Source organism: Xyrauchen texanus, chromosome 11 (assembly GCF_025860055.1).
Source record: "Xyrauchen texanus isolate HMW12.3.18 chromosome 11, RBS_HiC_50CHRs, whole genome shotgun sequence".
NCBI lineage: Eukaryota > Metazoa > Chordata > Actinopteri > Cypriniformes > Catostomidae > Xyrauchen > Xyrauchen texanus.
In genome coordinates this window covers 16,247,326-16,266,778 of record NC_068286.1, presented here as the reverse complement: position 1 = coordinate 16,266,778, position 19,453 = coordinate 16,247,326, and the positions used below count along the sequence as shown (strand labels likewise).

Genomic DNA, 19,453 nt, shown 5'->3' with positions numbered 1-19,453 from the left:
TGGCACCATCATCCGCATATAGTGCAGATTTGATACATCCATCAAAGTTTGAAAAAATATCATTTATCATTATGTTAAATAGTATTGGACTAATTGCACTCCCTGGGGAATACCATTATCTACATCCAATTCCATTGACATCTCCGATCCAACCTTAACTTTAATTTTCCTACCTGTTAAAAAGTCCATAATCCAATTATATAACCTTCCTCCAATACCCATTCTATTTAATTTAATAAGCAGTCCTTCCCTCCACATGGTATCAAATGCCTTTTCTATGTCAAAATACACTATTGTCATTAGTTCTTTCATTTTCAATGCCTTTTCCACATCATTACTTACTCTAACTAATGCATCTATTGTAGATCGTCCTTTCCGAAATCCACTTTGTATATTTGTCAGCAATCCTCTCTGTTCCAATATATGTGATAATCTGCGAACTATTATCCTCTCCATCCATTTACATAAATGTGATGTCAAAGCTATAGGCCTATAGTTGTCAGGGTTAGCTGGATCCTTACCAGGCTTATTAAATGGTAATATTACTGCACTTTTCCAACTATGCGGCAGTATTCCTTCCCTCCATATCTTATTAAAAAGTCTTAATACTAATTTGGATGATTCAACTGGTATCTGCCGGAACATGGCATAACACAATTGATCTTGCCCAGGAGCTGTATATCCAGTGCCTATCAAAGCTATGTTGAGTTCCGACATTGTAAAATCCATATCTAGCGTTGACACCCCATCCTCCCTTTTCATCTTCACTTCCTTGTTCTCTCTAAGTGCAAGTTCTTTCTGCTGCTTATGGATTTCACTCAGGTGATTACAACTGTGTACTGCCACAAATACCCTACCTAACACTTCTGCCTTTTCTTTATCTGTCACTACCATCTTCTCTCTATCTATCAAAGCTGGGATTTTAACCGACGTCCTTTTTCCATTCATTCTCTTGAACATAGACCATATATCCCCTAACTCTACTCCTCTACCTATATTGGAACAGAATTCTCTCCAATTTCTCTTTTTGCTGTTTTTAATTATCCTACGTGCCACAGCCCTTTTCCTTTGATAATCTATAACATTCTCATGTACCAGATTCCTCTTTAATATTCTTAATGCCTTGTTTCGTTCTTTTACAGCTCTACTACATTCCTCGTTCCACCAAGGTACCACTTTGTTCCTTCCCTTTGTTGTTTTTTGTGGAATACTGGACTTTGCTGCATTAATAATGTGTTCTGTAATTTGCTTTGTGCATTCTTCTATGTTTCCATCTAATGTAACCCGATTGACTGACTTCTCACAACATGTCCTAAATTTTCCCCATTCTGCTTTCTCAAAACACCATCTGTTAATTGTAGTCCCTTCTTGAATACAAATGTTCAGTATTAACTGTCGTGAGAACTGGGAAATGATCACTTCCTATGGTCGATTCACCCTTAACATGCCAATCACATTTATTTACCAAACTTTCTGACACCAGTGTAATATCCAAGCACGATGTATTGCCCCTATTCACATCTATTCTTGTACCTTTTCCGTTATTAAGGCATACCAATAATCTTTCTTCCATAATTTCTTCAATTATTTCCCCATTATTATCTGTAATTTTACTACCCCATAGGCTGTTGTGCGCATTAAAATCTCCACACCATATTTCTTTCCTGTATACATTCCCTGCCATTTCATTTATTCTGTCGATACTTAATTTTTTGCATGGGTTATAAAAATTAATCAGTTTAATATGTTCCTCTTTTTTGGACTACAGATTTCTACCATTATACACTCCATATCCTCAGGACAAGGGAGTTTTCTATATGCCAACCCATCCTTCAGAAAGGTAGCACAACCTCCCCTGTTTGATTGTTAGGCCTATCATACCTTACAGAACTGAACCCTGGTATGACATAATCTAGTTGGGGTCGTAACCATGTTTCCTGTACGCATACCACATCTGGAACTACATCTAATTCATGAATATATTTTTTCAATTCTTGACCATTTGCTATTAGGCTTCTGGCATTCCACTGTAGTATATGGATTACCATAACTAGCGTTCTAACCCTCAGCTTGTGTATGTTCCCCATTTCCAGTTGCTGTCAGCATTTCATGTATCTGATCTGCTTTAACATCTCTTATATCAAGTAATCTTTCTGCTACCTCCACAATAGCCTTGATTCTGTCACTTTTCTTTTTTAACTGTACTGCAACATTGATAGTGTGACAAATGAAGGCTACAAAGTTTACCTTCTTCACTACTAATGTATCATCATTAACTTCACACTTGTGATCACATTTAACCTGAGTTTGGACTGGCGTCTGCCTTTGTTCTTGATTATCTGATATTACTGTTTTTTGAACAATTCCACTGGGGCTTTTATTTGATCCTGTTTCTCTCACTGTTTTTAATGCTTCTGCATAGGATACTTTACTTAGAATCTTAACCCTCTGGGCTTCTCTGGCTTCTCTTTGAACTTCACAACCACCAAATGCAGCACTATGCTCCCTCCACAGTTACAGCATTTCATTTTAGCATCCTTTTCACATTTACCATATTCATGTTGACCACTACATCTAGCACACCTTATTTTCCCTTTGCATTGCTGTGCTGTATGTCCCATTCTTTGACATTTGTAACATCGAATTGGTTTGGGAATGTACTCTCTCACTCTATATTTTATGTACCCCATTTGTACTGATTCAGGGAGAGTTTTCTCAAATTGTACTACCACGGATAGAGTTTCCTTTAGTGATCCATCTCGTTTACTTATAAGACGCGTAGCTCCAGTCACTTTACCTCCCTGTATCTCATTTATGACATCTTCCATTGACATACTTATTGGAACTCCTGAGATGACTCCTCTCATTTTTGCCATTGTTCCTGGTATATGTGCTTTCATCCTTTCCCCTTGAAGTGAGGACATTTTGAGTATTTTTCCTTGCTGTTGTTTGCTGCTTGCATGTATCAGTATTCTTTTATTGCTCATAAACCTAGCGAATTTAATTTTACCAATTTCTTTCTCTATCGCCTTGGTAAGTTTGATCGGGTGGTAATGTCCACCATCCTGATTAAACTCAATAATAACTTTCCATATGTTTTCTTGATCACTCTCCCTCTTATCAGTTTTCTGTTTCTCAAACTGATTAATGTTCGCTCTCAGTTTTTTGCTCGTATTCCCTTCACCAGTCTCGCTATGTTCCGACCAACTTTTCTCTCTATTCCTCTCTCTTAAAGCCCTTTTTAATCTCGCTGTTTTGGGTATCGTCCAATCCATTTCTTCCCCATCTGAACTAGTTGACATGATGTACAGTCACAGTACAGTTTATGCAAATCCGCCAAACAAAAATGCTCAAACCAACGATCCTACCTACACGACACGTCAACCCCACTCTTCTTCCTTTAGCGTCCGAAAATACTCCTTAATAACCGTCAGCCTAACTAACAGCACTCACTCAGCTCGTCACTGGTAGGTTGCGTCTATCGTCCACACCAACACATCGGTTAGGCATTTGTGCTCCTAACTTCAGTTCAGATGTAAACATTTCCTATATCCGGTATCAAAATGGAAGCACGCACTCTGACCTTTCGATTGACACCTCATTTGACCCAATAGGAGCTTCCATGTCCTGTCCAAAGCCTTCAATACCCAACCACAGTCTGTGTCGAATGTAAGGGCATACCCACTTTCCTTTGTTTACTGATCAAACCAATTACATCGAAGAGTGGAAATGACTGACGCATCGTATAGCCAATGAAATTCTGAAAACAGTGATATGCAGCTTTAGTCGGAAGATTACAGGATGGTTCTGAAATGTGTGTGCGCAAAATTGCCTTGCCATTACCCAGTGTTTTGTGCGTCTGCGCGTAAAAATATTGGAGAGCTGTTTTGGAACTGTTTACACATTTGTCGATTTAAATATGGTGAAACGGACGCGAAAAACAGGATTTTCACCCCAGGATGTGATATAAGAAGGCATTCATTGTCAAAATTCTGAGTTTGGAGATGAAATTTCTGAAAACAATACGGATGATTTGGAGGCAGAGGAAATATGGAGAGATGAGACATGGCTCTGGACAAGTAAGTGTTTTCTTGTGTTTTATAACATATATTACTGTATATTCCGCATAAATAAGCTTTAGTTTGAATAATGAACACATTTTGTAATTACCCTTTGTCGTGTGTTTCCTCAGTGAGTGTTTGAACCGTTTGTGCGTGTTTTTTGTATTTGTATGTGCGTGTGTGAGGTTTTAGTTCATTGTTTGTTTCAGATCTATTGACATGCTATATAGATGTTTTGTATATTTACTGTAAATATATATATATATATATATATATATATATATATAAATAAATAAATGGACGCTAAATATATATATATATATATATATCAAATCAAGTAAAATGTTTAGTTTAGTTATATAAATGGACGCTAAATATATATATATATATATATATATATATATATATATATATAAATAAATATAAGTTGAAAATAAGAATATATGTTGTGTTTGAGAGTCTCTTTGTTACAATGCGGGAGGTGGGGGAGGTGTAGGCCCATCTATTTGTTACAATGCTGAATTGATGGGGGAGGTGTAGGCCCATCTCTTTGTTCCATAGTACATTGGCAAAGTATACAGTATTTACAGTAAATATACATACAATAATGCATATTTACACACTCGAAAAGAAAAACTATATATATATATATATATATATATATATATATATATATATATATATATATATATATATAATACAGAAAAGATGGAAAAGTTGTGTCTAGCTTTGTAAATTACATTTATTTATTCTCCCCACTCAGCAAGCGGCCACATAAAGTGGAGCAGCAGGACAGCACCTCATCAAGAGAGGAGGGCTTTCAGAGAGACCCTTGCTGAGGAGCTGGCAGAGTTGGGGTCTCACTCCACAGCCAGACCCGTATCTCCTGCTCCACCTAAGAGCAGATCACAGGCCGCTGCACATCACCAAATCTTGCACCGCTGGTCGCCTGAAGTGCAGGCAGTGTCATGCAAAGACACCAGTGAAGTACTCTTCCTGTGTTCTGCCTTTGTGCTTTGTACCCAAATGTGACTGCTACAATGACTGGCATGTTGCTAGAAACATGTACAATTTTATAATGGTTTGTAAATACTTTGTGTAAAAATTCATGTAAATAGTTTGTTGTGTATTTTTTATATAAACAAATTGTCCACCATAGCACTAGTTTTGACTCTTTTATATGCACAACATTTAGTTTCAAGAAGGGAAAAGGCACTCTAATGTGTTTATGCATCAGTTACTCTGTGTCAGCAAAACTAATAGTGGATCTGGATATGGAATATGATAGCTCTAAGTGTCATCTTTCATTAGAGCCCAAAATTATGACTGTACGCTGAAGTGTTCAAAAGTAGGAGCCTTTTTGTCCTAGGTTACCAAAGGGTCCTTTTGGAGTATCCAAAAGGCACTTTTGTAAAACGCCTGGGTGTACCCTTAGAAAAACATGTGTAAAATATTCATTTTTATGGTATTGTTCTAAAATTTGAACTTGGACTAGGTAAGGCTTCATGCTGTGATCCCATTGTGTTCTCAAGCTAATAGCTACAAGTTATAGTCATCTGCAGGCATCTGTATGCAAAAAAATTTTCAGGCGGAAAAAAAACTTCTATTTCATTGTGTTCAAACTTCTATTACTCAGAATCAGTAGCACTTACAGTAATTCTGACTGCTGGGGAAAAAACTTCAGAGTGTCCCCTTTCAAATGTGACCAAAACCATGCATGTACTCCAAACGGTTCAAGAACAGCTTTAAATTTACTTTGGGTATGCCTTGATTAGGCGTTTTAGGCTAATTTTACAGGATTGGGAAGAGGTTCCCATTATTATGCATAGACCACAGGTTTATTTGTGAGATTTTGTGGACAGATTAAAAGTCTGTCTGTTGCAGAGTATTTATAGTGGGGTGTCTGACAGACTACATATTGCTTTAATAAACAGTTGCAGAAAACAAAACTGTTGTATGCTGTAAACTACATGTTGTGCACACACAATAATGTTACAGTTATGCAGTTCTGAAGTGACTCAAGCACTCCAGTTACTTTGAAGTGCATTTAACCCCAGGGATGCAGATAAGCAGTGTTGCTTCTCTTACCTTCTTTTTATTTATTGTGTGTATAGCAGTGTTCCTTTTGTATGGCTGCACTTAAGAGTCCATACATCCCTAAAAAATGTATCCACTTACACACTCAATTGTGATATCATATGCCTTTTTTCCCTCAGTGCTGTTGCATAAAAAGAAAATTTGCGTTAACAAATATTCAGTTAACTGCAATTTTGTCTCAGACACTAATCTAACTTCAAAGTCTCACCACGGCATCCCTACACTTTTGCTACTGTTTTGTTTGCCAGCCATAGCAAGACACACTAACCCTCTTCTGCTCGGTGTCAGTCTAAAAGGTAGCTTTTGGAGTACTGGCTTTTGGAAAGATGGGGTGTGCTAATTCAACATCTCAGTCTAGTGGAAGTTCTAGAATGGTTCAAATCGCTTACAGCACCTATGAATCTGTGCAACAGTGTGATATGTGACATTCACAGTTTACTCAAATTAATTATCAAATTTACTTAAACTCAAAAGTAGTTATTTACACAAGTGAGCATGACATGAGAAGTCATCTTGATGAGCCAAGACATGGGCAACATGTCCAGATTTTATGTTTTAATGTAGTAATATCTATTCAGATATTAAAGTCAAATTGTACACTGTGTTACAGTTTACTATAAAAGCATCGCAGTCATATACTTTTGTGGTTGTCATGCAGGTCTACTTAAATTGCACTTAGCGATCTACAATTAATCAGGACTGCTTGTAAATCTATGATGATTTACAACTACTCAACAAAGTTAACTACATAACTTTGTAACAATTATGTAAGTACAGAGTTCCAAAGTACATACCAAAGTTAAAATAGTCCAAAGTTCTCAAGAGAGGAATCTTTCATTGATGTCTTTGTCTGAATGTCAAGGGACACGCATTTAATTTTTCATTTTCTTTCAGCATGCATAAACATACATGTGATGACACATGTATGAACTGAATAGAAAAGATGGAGAAAGCAGAAGCCTCAGATGATCCAGACCTTGAAAAGGTAGGATTATGTATGAAATCTTAAACTGCCATCAGGCGCTGTATAACTACTGACTAATGTTATTGACTAAGTACAAAAAAAAAAAAAAAAAGAAGACAAATGACAATTCGATAGAAAATCAGTGGGAATACATAAAGTATTGGCTACTTCAAGAACCCAGGACTTCTTTTGTTCATGAACTCCTTAAAGCAGTATTTTGATTGCATCTACTCAGGGCCATAGCAAGGAATTCTGGGCCCCCTGCCTGTATATTGCTCTGGGCCCCTTTCATATGAACAAATACAGTTTAAAAATGTGTTGTGGGCCCCCCGGACCTATGGGCCCCTAGAATCGTTACCACCTTTTACTTTCAAATTGCATACACCTATGCTATATACATCCCCCTGTCCCTTAAATAATAAGAATGAAAAAGTATGGGGAAAATAAAAAAAATGTCAGTTCAGCCCAACAGAGAACCAATGCTTTTTGACATACAATTTATCGTCATTCAATGCATACAATGTCTTATCACTTATATCTTGTCTATTGAGAGCCAAACTATTTTATGTCTGGCTTGTCAGGTTCAAGTTGTTTGATGGCCAATTTGTCTGAATTTACAACAGAAATGACACGCTGTTACAAAAACGTTTTTCGATAGCACTCACCATGTTCGCAATCTGTCACAACTAAAGTTGCCTGTAGTTTGGCTCTATGTTCATGGGCTGATTCATTTCTGCCTCAATGCGTCTCGAGGGCTTGTTGCAATATAATTTTTGATCAGAGCTTTCCACTGGAAAAATGAGGGGTGCTGTGGAGTTCAGGAGGGCAGCATTAAGTTTAACGGAGATTTCAGCTAAATTACGATTTAAAATAGAATAAAAACATATTCTAGGTCTGCGTTTGAATACATGTGTCAGCATTTTTGTTATATTCCCTGTTGTTTTTGGTTTTGTGCTTTTATGTTGAAATTCTTGTTTAGTTCCCAATTTCCTGTTTCCTGTTTGTTTTGTAGTCCTTTGTAGATTTATTTCATGATTGGTCCTCACTGATTGTTTCCCCAGGTGTTCTTCATTCCCTGATTGTTTCCCCAGGTGTTTCTTGTTTCCCCTGGTTAGTTTGTCAATCTTTGCATATATTGTTGGATGCTCTGTGCCTGGTTCCCTGTGTTTTCATTTTCATTATATTCTGAGTTAGTTTGTTTATTCTTTGTTAATAAAAGCTGTGATTAGATCCTCATTCCTCACCTGCCTCATCACAGAAAGACTGACCCCCGAAATGGATCTAACGGCGATCTTCATCTGGTTGAGCCGAGCGAACCTCCCAATTAGAGAATACTCTCGTCTGTGCAGCACCATTGCCAGATGCACAGGATTTGCTGATGCCCACTTGAAGTCCTTGTACCAGAGCGGCCTCCTTGGTCACGAGTGGAAGGAATTGCCAGACACCGGTGACTACACTTGGGAAGAATATGTGGAGATCATTTTAGAGATGTTCGCTTAGAGAAACCTCGTAAAGAGCCAGCGCCCATGGCCAACGAGCCAACGGCCACACCTGCCACGGCCAACGAGCCAACACCCACGCCTGCCACGGCCAACGAGCTGGAAACCTGGAAGTCCCAGAGCCAGCATTGCCAGCCTTGTCCGCCCCAAAGACAGCGTTGCCAGCCTCGTCCGTCCCAGAGCCAGCGTGGCCAACTTCGGCCATCCAGAGGAGGAGGAAAAGAACAATGGCTTCTGTTCCCGAGTTTCTGTCTGTACTCTCTTCCTGCCTCGGTCTCAAACCTCCCTGTCTTCGCTGTGTTCCTCTAATCTCCGTGCCTCCTTGAACTGCCTGTTTGCCCCTACACCCCATCAACAATTTGGCTTTTTTTGTGGAGTCCGCTACTTAAAGGGGGGTGCTCTGTCATATTCCCTGTTGTTTTTGGTTTTGTGCTTTTATGTTGAAATCCTTGTTTAGTTTTGTAGTCCTTTTGTAGATTTATTTCATGGTTGGTTCTCCCTGATTATTTCCCCAGATTTTTCGTGTTTTCACTTGTGTATTTAAGCCCTTGTTTCCCCTGATTAGTTTGTCAGTCTTTGCATGTATTGTTGGATGCTCTGTGCCTGGTTCCCTGTGTTTTTGTTTTCATTATATTCTGAGTTAGATTGTTTATTCTTCATTAATAAAGACTGCGTTTAGATCCTCATTCCTCGCCTGCCTCGTCACAATTTTGAACACATTACAAGTTATCAAATTACATTATAAAGTAATTGAAACATTTTCATTTTTAAATAATCTTATTTTCTCTTTTCTTTTAGCATCCAGAATGCCACACAAACAACAGAACATCAGATATGGAGACACAAAAGAAAATAGATGACTGGACAAAAGAGGATGTTTACCAATGGCTAATCAAAGTAATAAATGTCCCTCTGAAATATGCTGAGATTCTTTACAATGAAGATGTTTCAGGAGCATGTCTCCTTTTGTTTGATAAAAAAGATTTACTTGATCTTGGATTAAGGCATGGACCTGCAGTTCAAATTATTAAAAAATTGTCTGAGCTCAAAAACCCCAAAGGAAATTTAACGAGCAGGGCCACACCTGAGCATTCAGATTCATTAGTAGGAACTTCTGCAATAGAGCATTATCAGGGAGACAAGCAAGAAGCCAAACGACATAGCAGAAAATCTGCTGAACTTGAGGTACTCCCACAACTTAGCATTCAAGAAAATTGTGACAGTAATTCAGGTGAACACAGATGGGCCTCTAAAGACAAACAGAAATATCCAAGCAGTGGAGGAGAGACATTATATGTTACTGCAGGGTTTCAAGAGAATGAGACTTCAATATCAGAGGAAGTGGAAAATATCAAGCACAAAATAGTAGATGGGACAAGAACTGCACAATTAACAATGTTACAGTTATCACACTCCACAAAGCCAAAAAATGCAGATAGAGTACAGATTAAGACAAAAGAGCATCTGATACAAAGTAACAACATAGTTGACCATTCAAAGAGCTTTGTAAAATGTGTGTGCCTGCCCCGACCTTTTGATGAAATCAGCTCATCATTTGTATACACAAAAAATGAAATGCTTCCTCCTGAGACTGGTCCAAGCAATCTTATTGACCCTGTGCATGAGTACAAGCTCATGGCGAACACAGCGAATGCTTCGGAAAAGGAAGTCCTTAAAAAATTCACAGATGAAGTATTCCGATTTGCTGCAGGATGCATGAATTCTCGGACAAATGGAACAATCCATTTTGGAGTTGGAGATGAGCCACAGTACAAACATGGGCAAATTATTGGATTAGACATAACGTCTCCTGATAAGTACATTGATGAATTTGATAAGCGTCTCAAAGAGCGCTTTGAAGAAAACACTAATATTGCCAAGATCTGCATTAGGCCTCCCAAGTTCTTTCAGGTAAAATGTCCAGACAACAGCAATGTGACCAAGTGGGTTATTGAGGTTGACATTGTTCCAAACTATGTAGATACTTTGGAAAAACTTTTTTATACTACTTTGGCAGTAAAAGAGGAGGGAAAGAATTGTAAAAGAGAATGCCTTTTTGTTCGCTCTGGTGCAAGCACCAGCAATATCCTTGATGAAAAAAATCCTAGGCTTCTTCAGCAGAAAATTAAGAAAGTGACAGATGATGTAAAATCTTGGGCTTCATCAAGAAAGTCAGCAGAAGAGAGACACCGTGAGACTACAGGACAAAGCTCTCAAGGACAGAGACTTAAGCAACTTATCACTCATGGGAGGGACATTCTGGAAAGCTCCATACAGTTTATTGTAATCACAAACAAGTGCCATGTCAGTCAGCTTGAACATCTGTGCTTTTTGAAAGAGCTGAAATTATTTGTGGTGCTTGATTTTGACCCAGAGTCCAGAGAGAATGGAACTTTTAGTTACTATCGCAAAGATCGTATGGCTAACATACACTACCCACGGTTATACCACACTACAGACAACATCTCTACAATCATTGGCAAGTTAAACTTGTTTAAACAGACAAGCTGGGTTTTTTGCAATGGCCAGGTTGATGAAAATGAAGCAGATATGCCGTTTAGTGACAGTGAATGGCTGAAAAAACGTGCCGCAGATGTCAATGAGATGATTTCTTTTATATGTAAGCCTGACATTTTGTCAAAGCAGAAATTAGTGGTCATGTTTTTGCTTCACTCGGTTGTGACAGACATCTCCAGTCCAATCATTGAGACATTCTGCTCAATTTACCAAAAACTTGAAGGGGACGACAACATGGTGTGTATATGTAAAGATTCAACTGTATTTGAACAATGGAAACATGCAGTGCAAACTCGCTGTAAAACTGACATCACAAATAAATGTATTTATGAGCTAAGTATGAATGAGGTCAATAGTACTATTCAAAAAACAAGGGAGCCTCAAACAATTTCAGAGAACAGATACCTGCCCTCCTTTGGCTCTAGCTCAGTTCTTCTTACAAAAAAGGATGAGGATCAGATGACAGTCCTTGAGATTCTTGCTCAGAATGAATGTGAAAACACAGAGATTGAAACAATAGAGTCTTTCACAAAGTTCAAGAATAAAACTGAGGAAGAATTTTATAGAGGTGGCCAAGTAAAGTGGTGGAACTTCTACTTGTCAGAGAAACCAGGCTCTATTCCATTCATAAAACGTGACAAGTATGAGGAACTACACAACCTCATAACACCAACAGAGGGTTACTCATGCCCATGTGTAACAATTAACTTGTTCCATCACCCTGGCTGTGGTGGAACTACACTGGCCATGCATGTGTTGTGGAACCTGAGACATAAATTCAGGTGTGCTGTTTTGAAAAATAATTCTGCACAAAGTAGTGAAATAGCAGTTCAGGTCACACAGTTGCTAACCTATGGAAAAGAAGAGCAGTCAAGCTACACCCCAGTTCTTCTTTTAGTGGACAACTGGGAGGATGTTGAGGACTTACAACGATGCATACTCTTTACAGCACATGAGAAAAAAAAAAGGGAGAGTCTGATGGTGATCATCTTGAACTGTGAAAGATCTCAGTTTCCAAGTGAGAGCTCAAGAAAGAGCAGAATTGACAATGTTTTCATCACCAACAAACTATCTACAAAGGAGCAGGGCTTTTTTCAGATGAAATTGAAGGAACTCAAAGGCCATCATGAAAAGCCTGAAACATTCTATGCCTTTATGATCATGACTAATGACTTCAGTGAAAAATACATAGAGAACCTTGTTTGCAACATTTTGAAAGACCTTGATGTCTCCACAAAAGAAGGACAATTACTATCATTCTTAGCGCTGCTAAATACATATGTACATGGCTCATGCATGTCCTTGTCAGTATGTGAGGAATTTGTTAAAATCAAAAATCTTTGGGAGCAAGAAAGCCTGGAGGAAAAAATGAATCCTTATTCGACCTTACTGATCTGTTTCAATGTTGAGGAATGTGGCACGTATCAAGGAGTCCGCTTCCTGCACCAACAGATTGCTGAAAATTGCCTAAAAATCCTAATCAGTAAGCACAGTCTTACACTGAGTGAAATAACAACAAACTTACTGCACTGCAATCAACTGTACAACTCTGGCATGGGCAAAGACATCCTCATTCAGAACATTTTGAGTATGCTGATCACTCGTCAAAGAAAGGAACATGGCGATGACAAGGACACACTCTTTTCTCCTTTGATTGAAGAAATGCCTATGGCAGAAAGCAAACAAGTTTTAACACTTGCCACAAAAAGATTTGACAAAAATGCAACAGTACCTCAGGCTTTAGCAAGACACTTCTACTTGAAAGAAAAAGATTTCACTGCTGCATTGCAATGGGCACAAGATGCAAGACAAAAGGACTACAACTCTTACATTGCTGACACTTTGGGGCAGGTCTACAAAAGTTATTTGAAACACGTAATGGAACATGAAAAGGAGCAAAAAAATGAACTCACTCCAGAGACGTTAGAGACATGTTTGCAGATGGCTGTGAAGGCCACAATGGCATTTAAGGATTCCCAGGATCTTGAAAAGAAGAATGAGCAGATGGATTTCCTTGATCAACCAACCAGGAAAAGGCAAAAGACTTACAACACATCGGGTTATGTTGGTGAGATGGATGTTGCTATGATCATCTTTGATGTCCTTGAGAATATCTTTAGAAAACCTGATGAGTATCAATGGGACACATTGTTACATTCTCTAAAAAATGGCATTTCTTTTCACAGTTTTCATGAAACCGATCAAAAGACTGCTGAATTCCTTTCTAAGTTAATAAGCCATGACAAATTTTTATTCTCTTTGAAACCGAGAATGAAGGAAATTTTTGTGTTTTTTGAAAACTACTTCACCTACCTAAAACCTAGGTCGATTGAAAGAGAAGCAGCTGAAGACAGAAACAAGAGAAAGGTGTCAGAACACTTCAAAAGATATGTTAAATTGTTCTGTCAGTCTGGAGAAGAGAAGGAAATGGAGAGAGCAAGTCAACCTAATCTTAGTCTACAACAAAAGTTGGAACAGTATAGATGCTTCCTGGAAGAAAAGCATGCTGATACATTTGCTGGGTTACTACAATGTCTCAGCGAAAAAAATGGGAATCAAATGGAACTCATTTTAAAGAAATGGCAGTTCATTTCTGAGAACTCAAAGAAGTACATTGATCATATAAACTTCATCTTGGCAAACATTGTTCTTTATTGTATTAAGCCTAAGTCAACCATTTTAAAGAAGTATGATGAACTTGTAGTCCTGCTGAATGTGGTCCTTCAAGCGAAGGGGACTTATTCTGATTGTACTGAGGCCTATTACCTTGCCATGTTATTGCTCTGGCCACGAAAAGGCAGCAGCATGGATAACACAATGTCAAGGAACATATGCACATATATCACATCTACAAAGAAATCCTTTCATCGACGCTTTTCCCACATGTTCCCAGCAAAGAGTGCCATTGCACACTTCTACCTTGGAAAATCCAAAGAGCTGAAAAGGATTCTCCATAAAGCAAAGCTAGATCAAGTGGTGGACAAAGAAAAGCATCCCAATATTCACCAACTCTGGCAGAGTGGAGCAATATGGAGAGAACTGGAAGTGCAAAACTTACTTCAAAGAGTTATGGGAAAAACAGAAAATGGTGATATTTATGTTGATTATGGTGGGAACCTTAAAATTCCTGTGCGCCCAGTTTACCTTGGTGGACTTCGAAGTGGATGTAGCCTGGAGGAGGTTTCCTTTTTCTTAGGCTTCACAATGGAGGGACCAGTAGCTTATGACATAAAGTATGCAACAGATTTGTGAGCTAGTCTACTAGTCAACTATTATAAATAGTTTCTATTAACTGCAATAGGGAAGCTATGAAGGAGTTTGTGCCCTGTGCTTTGACCCCTATTGCCCTGAATATTGGTAGAAAAGGAGCTAGGTCAGACATTCCTTTTTTCTATTTCTTTTGTTGGGTATTTAGTTGTAATTTTTGCACAATAATGATTTTTTTTGTGTGTTTCCTTCTTTTTGAATATAAATTAAAATTATTCACATTTTTTTTCATTGAGGGTGTGTTTTGACATTTATTGGGTCCTTGCATGTTGTACCAGGGTAATAACAAGTTTTTAATTATTTTTAGTAGAACACAATTTTATGTTTTTGACCATACTTTTGTAGAAGGAATTTTACTGTTGTTATGCTTTTTCCTTGTGTAATATTTCACAACATTAACAAACAAATAATGTTCAAAAGTATTTGAAGCCTCAACCGTTTCTACTACACACAACATGTTAACACACAGAATTGAAGGTTATCTTATATGTAAATGTAATGTAATTTGACCTAATTTAGACTAATTATTGCACAGATCTCTGGAATACTTGATTCTGATTGGTCAATGGCACCATCAAGTGGTCAGATATTATTCTGCTACAACCGCACATTCGGGTATTTAGGGGCTGTTTACACGACAACATTTTCAAATTAAAACAGAAACGTTTTTATGCATTTTGGCTGTTAGTTTACAGGACAATGGTATTTTGGGGCCTGGAAACACAAAATTTTGAAAACGGGTTTCAAAGTGTACGTTTTTGAAAACGATGCTGTTATCATCTCCATGTAAACATACAAAAACGTGCACACGTATTAAGTGTTCAGTCTGTAGGCATGCGAACATGTACTTCAAAAACAACGTGCGAGACATTAAAAACTACAATGGCGGCCTGGCATGCATAATAAAGTGCTTTTAGTAATTTTCGCGGACCCGTTTGTACATAAAACTTTCCAAAAATACAAAGGAATTTTTTAGTACATCGTTGTCGTGTAAGTGTACCCTTAGACGTATCAGACAGCTCATCTGGGTTCTGCGAGCCATCTCTCCTGCTTTGGCTCATTGTGTGATCTCTACCAGTACGCTAATAAAATAATTTAAACTCAAATCAATGTTTCATGTCCATTTATTTATTTATTTGGCAAGCAGTCTTGTAATGGGCTGAATATTGTTTTTACAAAGTAAATACCAACAGAACTGGAGATGGATTTCAGCTGTTCAGCTATTTATTTCTTCTCACATAATTACATAATTTCAGTGCAAATAAATGTCCATTTATTTATTTATTTGGCAAGTAGTCTGGTAATAAGATGAATATTGAGGAGTCAGATGGTAATTTTTACAAATTGTAGCCGGTGAGTTGAAAATAATCAACACAGGATACAAAAATATGTTTCGGGGTTTTTATTCTGACTGCTGTCTCAGATTGGATTACAATCCAGGAGTTTTCTGACAATCTGTAATGTGACTCAGAAAGAACAATGTCCCAAATGAAAGCAAAAATGATTCAGTAAATTTCAGCCCAACGAAACTCAGCAGAAAAAAATGAAGCGTTGAAGCGTTATCGCCTTATTTATTGGCCTTAGAAAAAGCCAACAAGAATTGGCGAACAGAATTTGCATGTCCCTCCCCCAGACATATGGGTATAAAAGGAGGGAATCGTGCATAGTCAGGTTTTTGCACTGAAGAGCCGAGAATAAGTTACGGCCGTTACAGTGGTTGGTACGGTGTTGTGGCAAGAGGGACACAAAGTCTCGTTCCCACCATCAGGGAACGGGGGTTACTACAGTAACCTAGACATTGTGTCAGTGAAGTGACACTAGGGATCCCTGTTCAATAACACCAAGACACTGAACCGTATTATGTGAACTGCTGATGCGGGTGCAAGCAAGCTGCGCCTAACCTTCCCAAACACCCCATAAAAACATCATACACGTTTTAGGTTCCCGGCATGCCTCTTCTCTTGAGGGGGGTTACAAGCGACGTGCCAAGCATGGGAGCCGCGCCAGCGGAGACCACATCTTGCCCTGGCTGGTTAGGTCACATGGGCTTACGAGCCACACATGGAAGTGGCGCGGTGGTAGGACCTACCTGGTGAGGGAGGAGCTCTACAAACACAGCGAACGGGGACAGACAGAGCTGCCCAAGGGAGGCTTACTGGCCACTGCATTGTGCTGGGCAGATATAGTTGCTACAACACCTTCATGGCCTGTCTGACCACTGTCATGTTGAGGCTACCCGGGATATAAGTGGCGTGCAGCGACTCCAGAGAAGGAGATGGCGGGTGAGTTGTGACATTTGACGTGAGCGCACAGTGTATTGGTGATTTATGTATGCTACCATTGTGGTGCTGTCTGAACGGATCAAGACGTGCTTGCCCTGAATCAGCAGGAGAAACCTGCATAGGGCAAGAAATACAGCCAGCAACTCTAGGCAGTTGATGTGCCAACACAGTCGTGGTCCTGTCCAGGAACCGGCGGCTGCGTGCCCATTGCACACGGCTCCCCAACCCAGTTTGGAGGCATCTGTGGTGACCACGACACGTCTGGACACTTGCTGCAGGGGGACTCATGTCAGCAGAAATTAGAAGTCTGTCCAGGGGTTGAGTATCTGATGGCAGAGAGGGGTGAAAATCACACGGTATGTGCCGTGGCACCATGCCCGTCTCGGGACTCGAGTCTGAAGCCAGTGCTGTAGCAATCTCATATGCATCAACCGGAGCGGCGCAACCGCCGCTGAGGATGCCATTTGCCACAGGAGCCTCTGGAACTGTTTTCAAAGGGACCGCAGTGCCTGGTTTGAATAAGGTGAGGCAATTCAGCACTGACTGTGCACGCTCAGTTGTGAGGCACGCTGAGTCTAACTCCATGCCGAGAAAAGAGATGCTCTGAACAGGGGAGAGCTTGATCTTTACCCAGTTCCCATAAGGTGCCACTTAATACTGTATCTGTTTGGTGCCAGGCCGCTGTGAGAACGGCATGTGTGCACTGTCTATGTGGGTACCACAGCCCAAAGGGGGTGAGCCAAAGAAAAAGAAGGAAACCAAGCATTCTCCACCGGCCCTCCACCGGGGATGGAGTGGTCTGTCTACCAGCTCCACGGTGAGCATCTTGGTCCTCGGGTTGTCCATCTCAGGAACGTTTGGGAGCCTTCCGGGTCCTCAACGAGTTTCGGGAGACGGGGGGCATCCGTCTCCTGCGGGGTGCTCTATGCGGGGGCTGAGAACTGGGCCCAGGTTGAGACAGAGCAGCCACAGAGGGATGCCCTAGGCGAGCAGTTGGAACGCCATCGAGGCATGATGTGCTGGAGCGCCTTGGCCTGGTGAACTTGCAGGAGGGCCATGGCATGCAGGGCGGAGGCGGCCTGTCCAGTGGCACCGTAGGATTTCGCAGACAGGGACAATGTTGTCCTACAGGCCTTGGAGGGGAGTGTCGGGCGATCCCGCCAGATGGTGTGGTGTATTTTTATCAAGTTAAGTATACATTAATTAAGTATAATCAATGCCATTTAATTCTACAATTATTTCTGATGGTCAAGTATGCATTTTACTGTGTTTTTTGTGTATGTGAGTGGCTCAGCAAAAAGTCTGGGAATGGAATGTCGGAGGTACATGGACACACACATAAATGGCTTGCAGATGTTTCGTATTTACTTCTGTTGAAGCTAAAGAAGATATATGATGAGGCCCCCTCTTAGTAAAGTGTTTTTACATAGTGTGAAAATTGCTCACAGGATGTAACTGAAGCCTTCTGGTTTAAAGATAAAGAAGATTGGTTGGGGCCCCAAAGATCTTTTTCTGCTCAAAACATGATAGAAACAGGACATGGGTTATTTTAGCCACGCCCTGTGAGACCTATGTAAGTGGGTGCAAACTCAAGACATGTTAGTTGTTCTGCAGGCAACTCGGCTTTATGGTCTGACAATAAAGTCTATTCTTCTAAAATCAAATACTTTCTTTGAGAGTGAGTTTGTCACAAAGGGGGCAGAAACCACAACAATGGCTGCGTTCTGCAGGCAAAGGTGCACCACAACCGCTTTGTCCACCTGGGGGACCACTGTGTACCCGTTGGCCGCCCTGCCGTCGAGGGTAGTGAGAGCGGATGGTCGGATTCGAGCAGTAAAAGGTGCCCTCCATGACCTTGTCAGCTCGTCGTGCACTTCCGGTAAGAATTGAACCAATCATCTAGCCGTGAGGGTTGAGGGGAGGATGGAGGGTTCCAGTCCAGCCCCACGTTCACGGCAGCCTAGGCAAGCATGTCGGCCTCAAACTGGGTGGGCAGACCCGAAGGTGGCAGCCCAGTTGAGTCTTCTGCGTCATACGCCCCGAAGGAGACATCAGACTGGCCGTGGGGCGAGCCGGTCTCACATTGGACCCGGACAGAATGAAGTGAGCATGCTGGGGGACGGGTGGTTTGTGGGGTTTTACCTGGCAAAACTGTGCCTGCTGAACTCTCCAAATCACCTCCATCGCAAGCCGGGTCGACCTCCATCCTGTGGGAAGAAGGTGCGACATATTGGCTGGCTGGAGTGACGTTTCCTTTCAGAAAGGAAAGCCACAACTGCAATGTTGCCATGGTCAAGTTCTCGCTGTGAGAACAAGAACCATCCAAATACGCTACCTTGATGTGATCGTGGCCCAGACATACGAGGCAGCATCTATGACCATCAGAGGCAGAGAGATATCTGCCTCATCTAGGAACTACACAAAGGCAGAAGGGCATCTTCAAAAAGACATGTCTTTAAAAAGATGTTCATGGCAAATGTGTTACTCTTTTAGAGTTTAAATGAATGCACTTTTTAGAGGATTTTGCTCTTTTAGAAGTGCTGTCACAGCACCCAGGCGTGCAGAGAAGAGAGAAAAAGCTCTGTAGAGGTGAGTGGAACAGTTATGGAACACCAGCTCGCTGGACACACAACCGCTCGGCTCCGAAGAAAAAATCTGACTAAATAGATGCACGATTCCCTCCTTTTATACCCGTATGTCCAGGGGAGGGACATGCAAATTCTGTTTGCCAATTCTCATTGGCCTTTTATCAAACCTCAGAGGCAA

General features: G+C 40.3%; 1 protein-coding gene across 1 annotated transcript in view; it reads left to right on the top strand.

Moving 5' to 3' along the window:
• LOC127651319 (sterile alpha motif domain-containing protein 9-like) overlaps positions 1-15,477 on the top strand; it is a 52,966-nt gene extending 37,489 nt beyond the window's left edge. The window contains exons 2-3 of the mRNA XM_052137100.1: positions 7,053-7,143; positions 9,420-15,477. Of these exons, the coding sequence (XP_051993060.1) occupies positions 7,102-7,143; positions 9,420-14,390 (5,013 nt within the window). The 5' untranslated portion in view covers positions 7,053-7,101 and the 3' untranslated portion in view covers positions 14,391-15,477. The remainder of the gene's footprint in view (positions 1-7,052; positions 7,144-9,419) is intronic.
• The last annotated feature ends 3,976 nt before the right edge of the window (positions 15,478-19,453 follow it).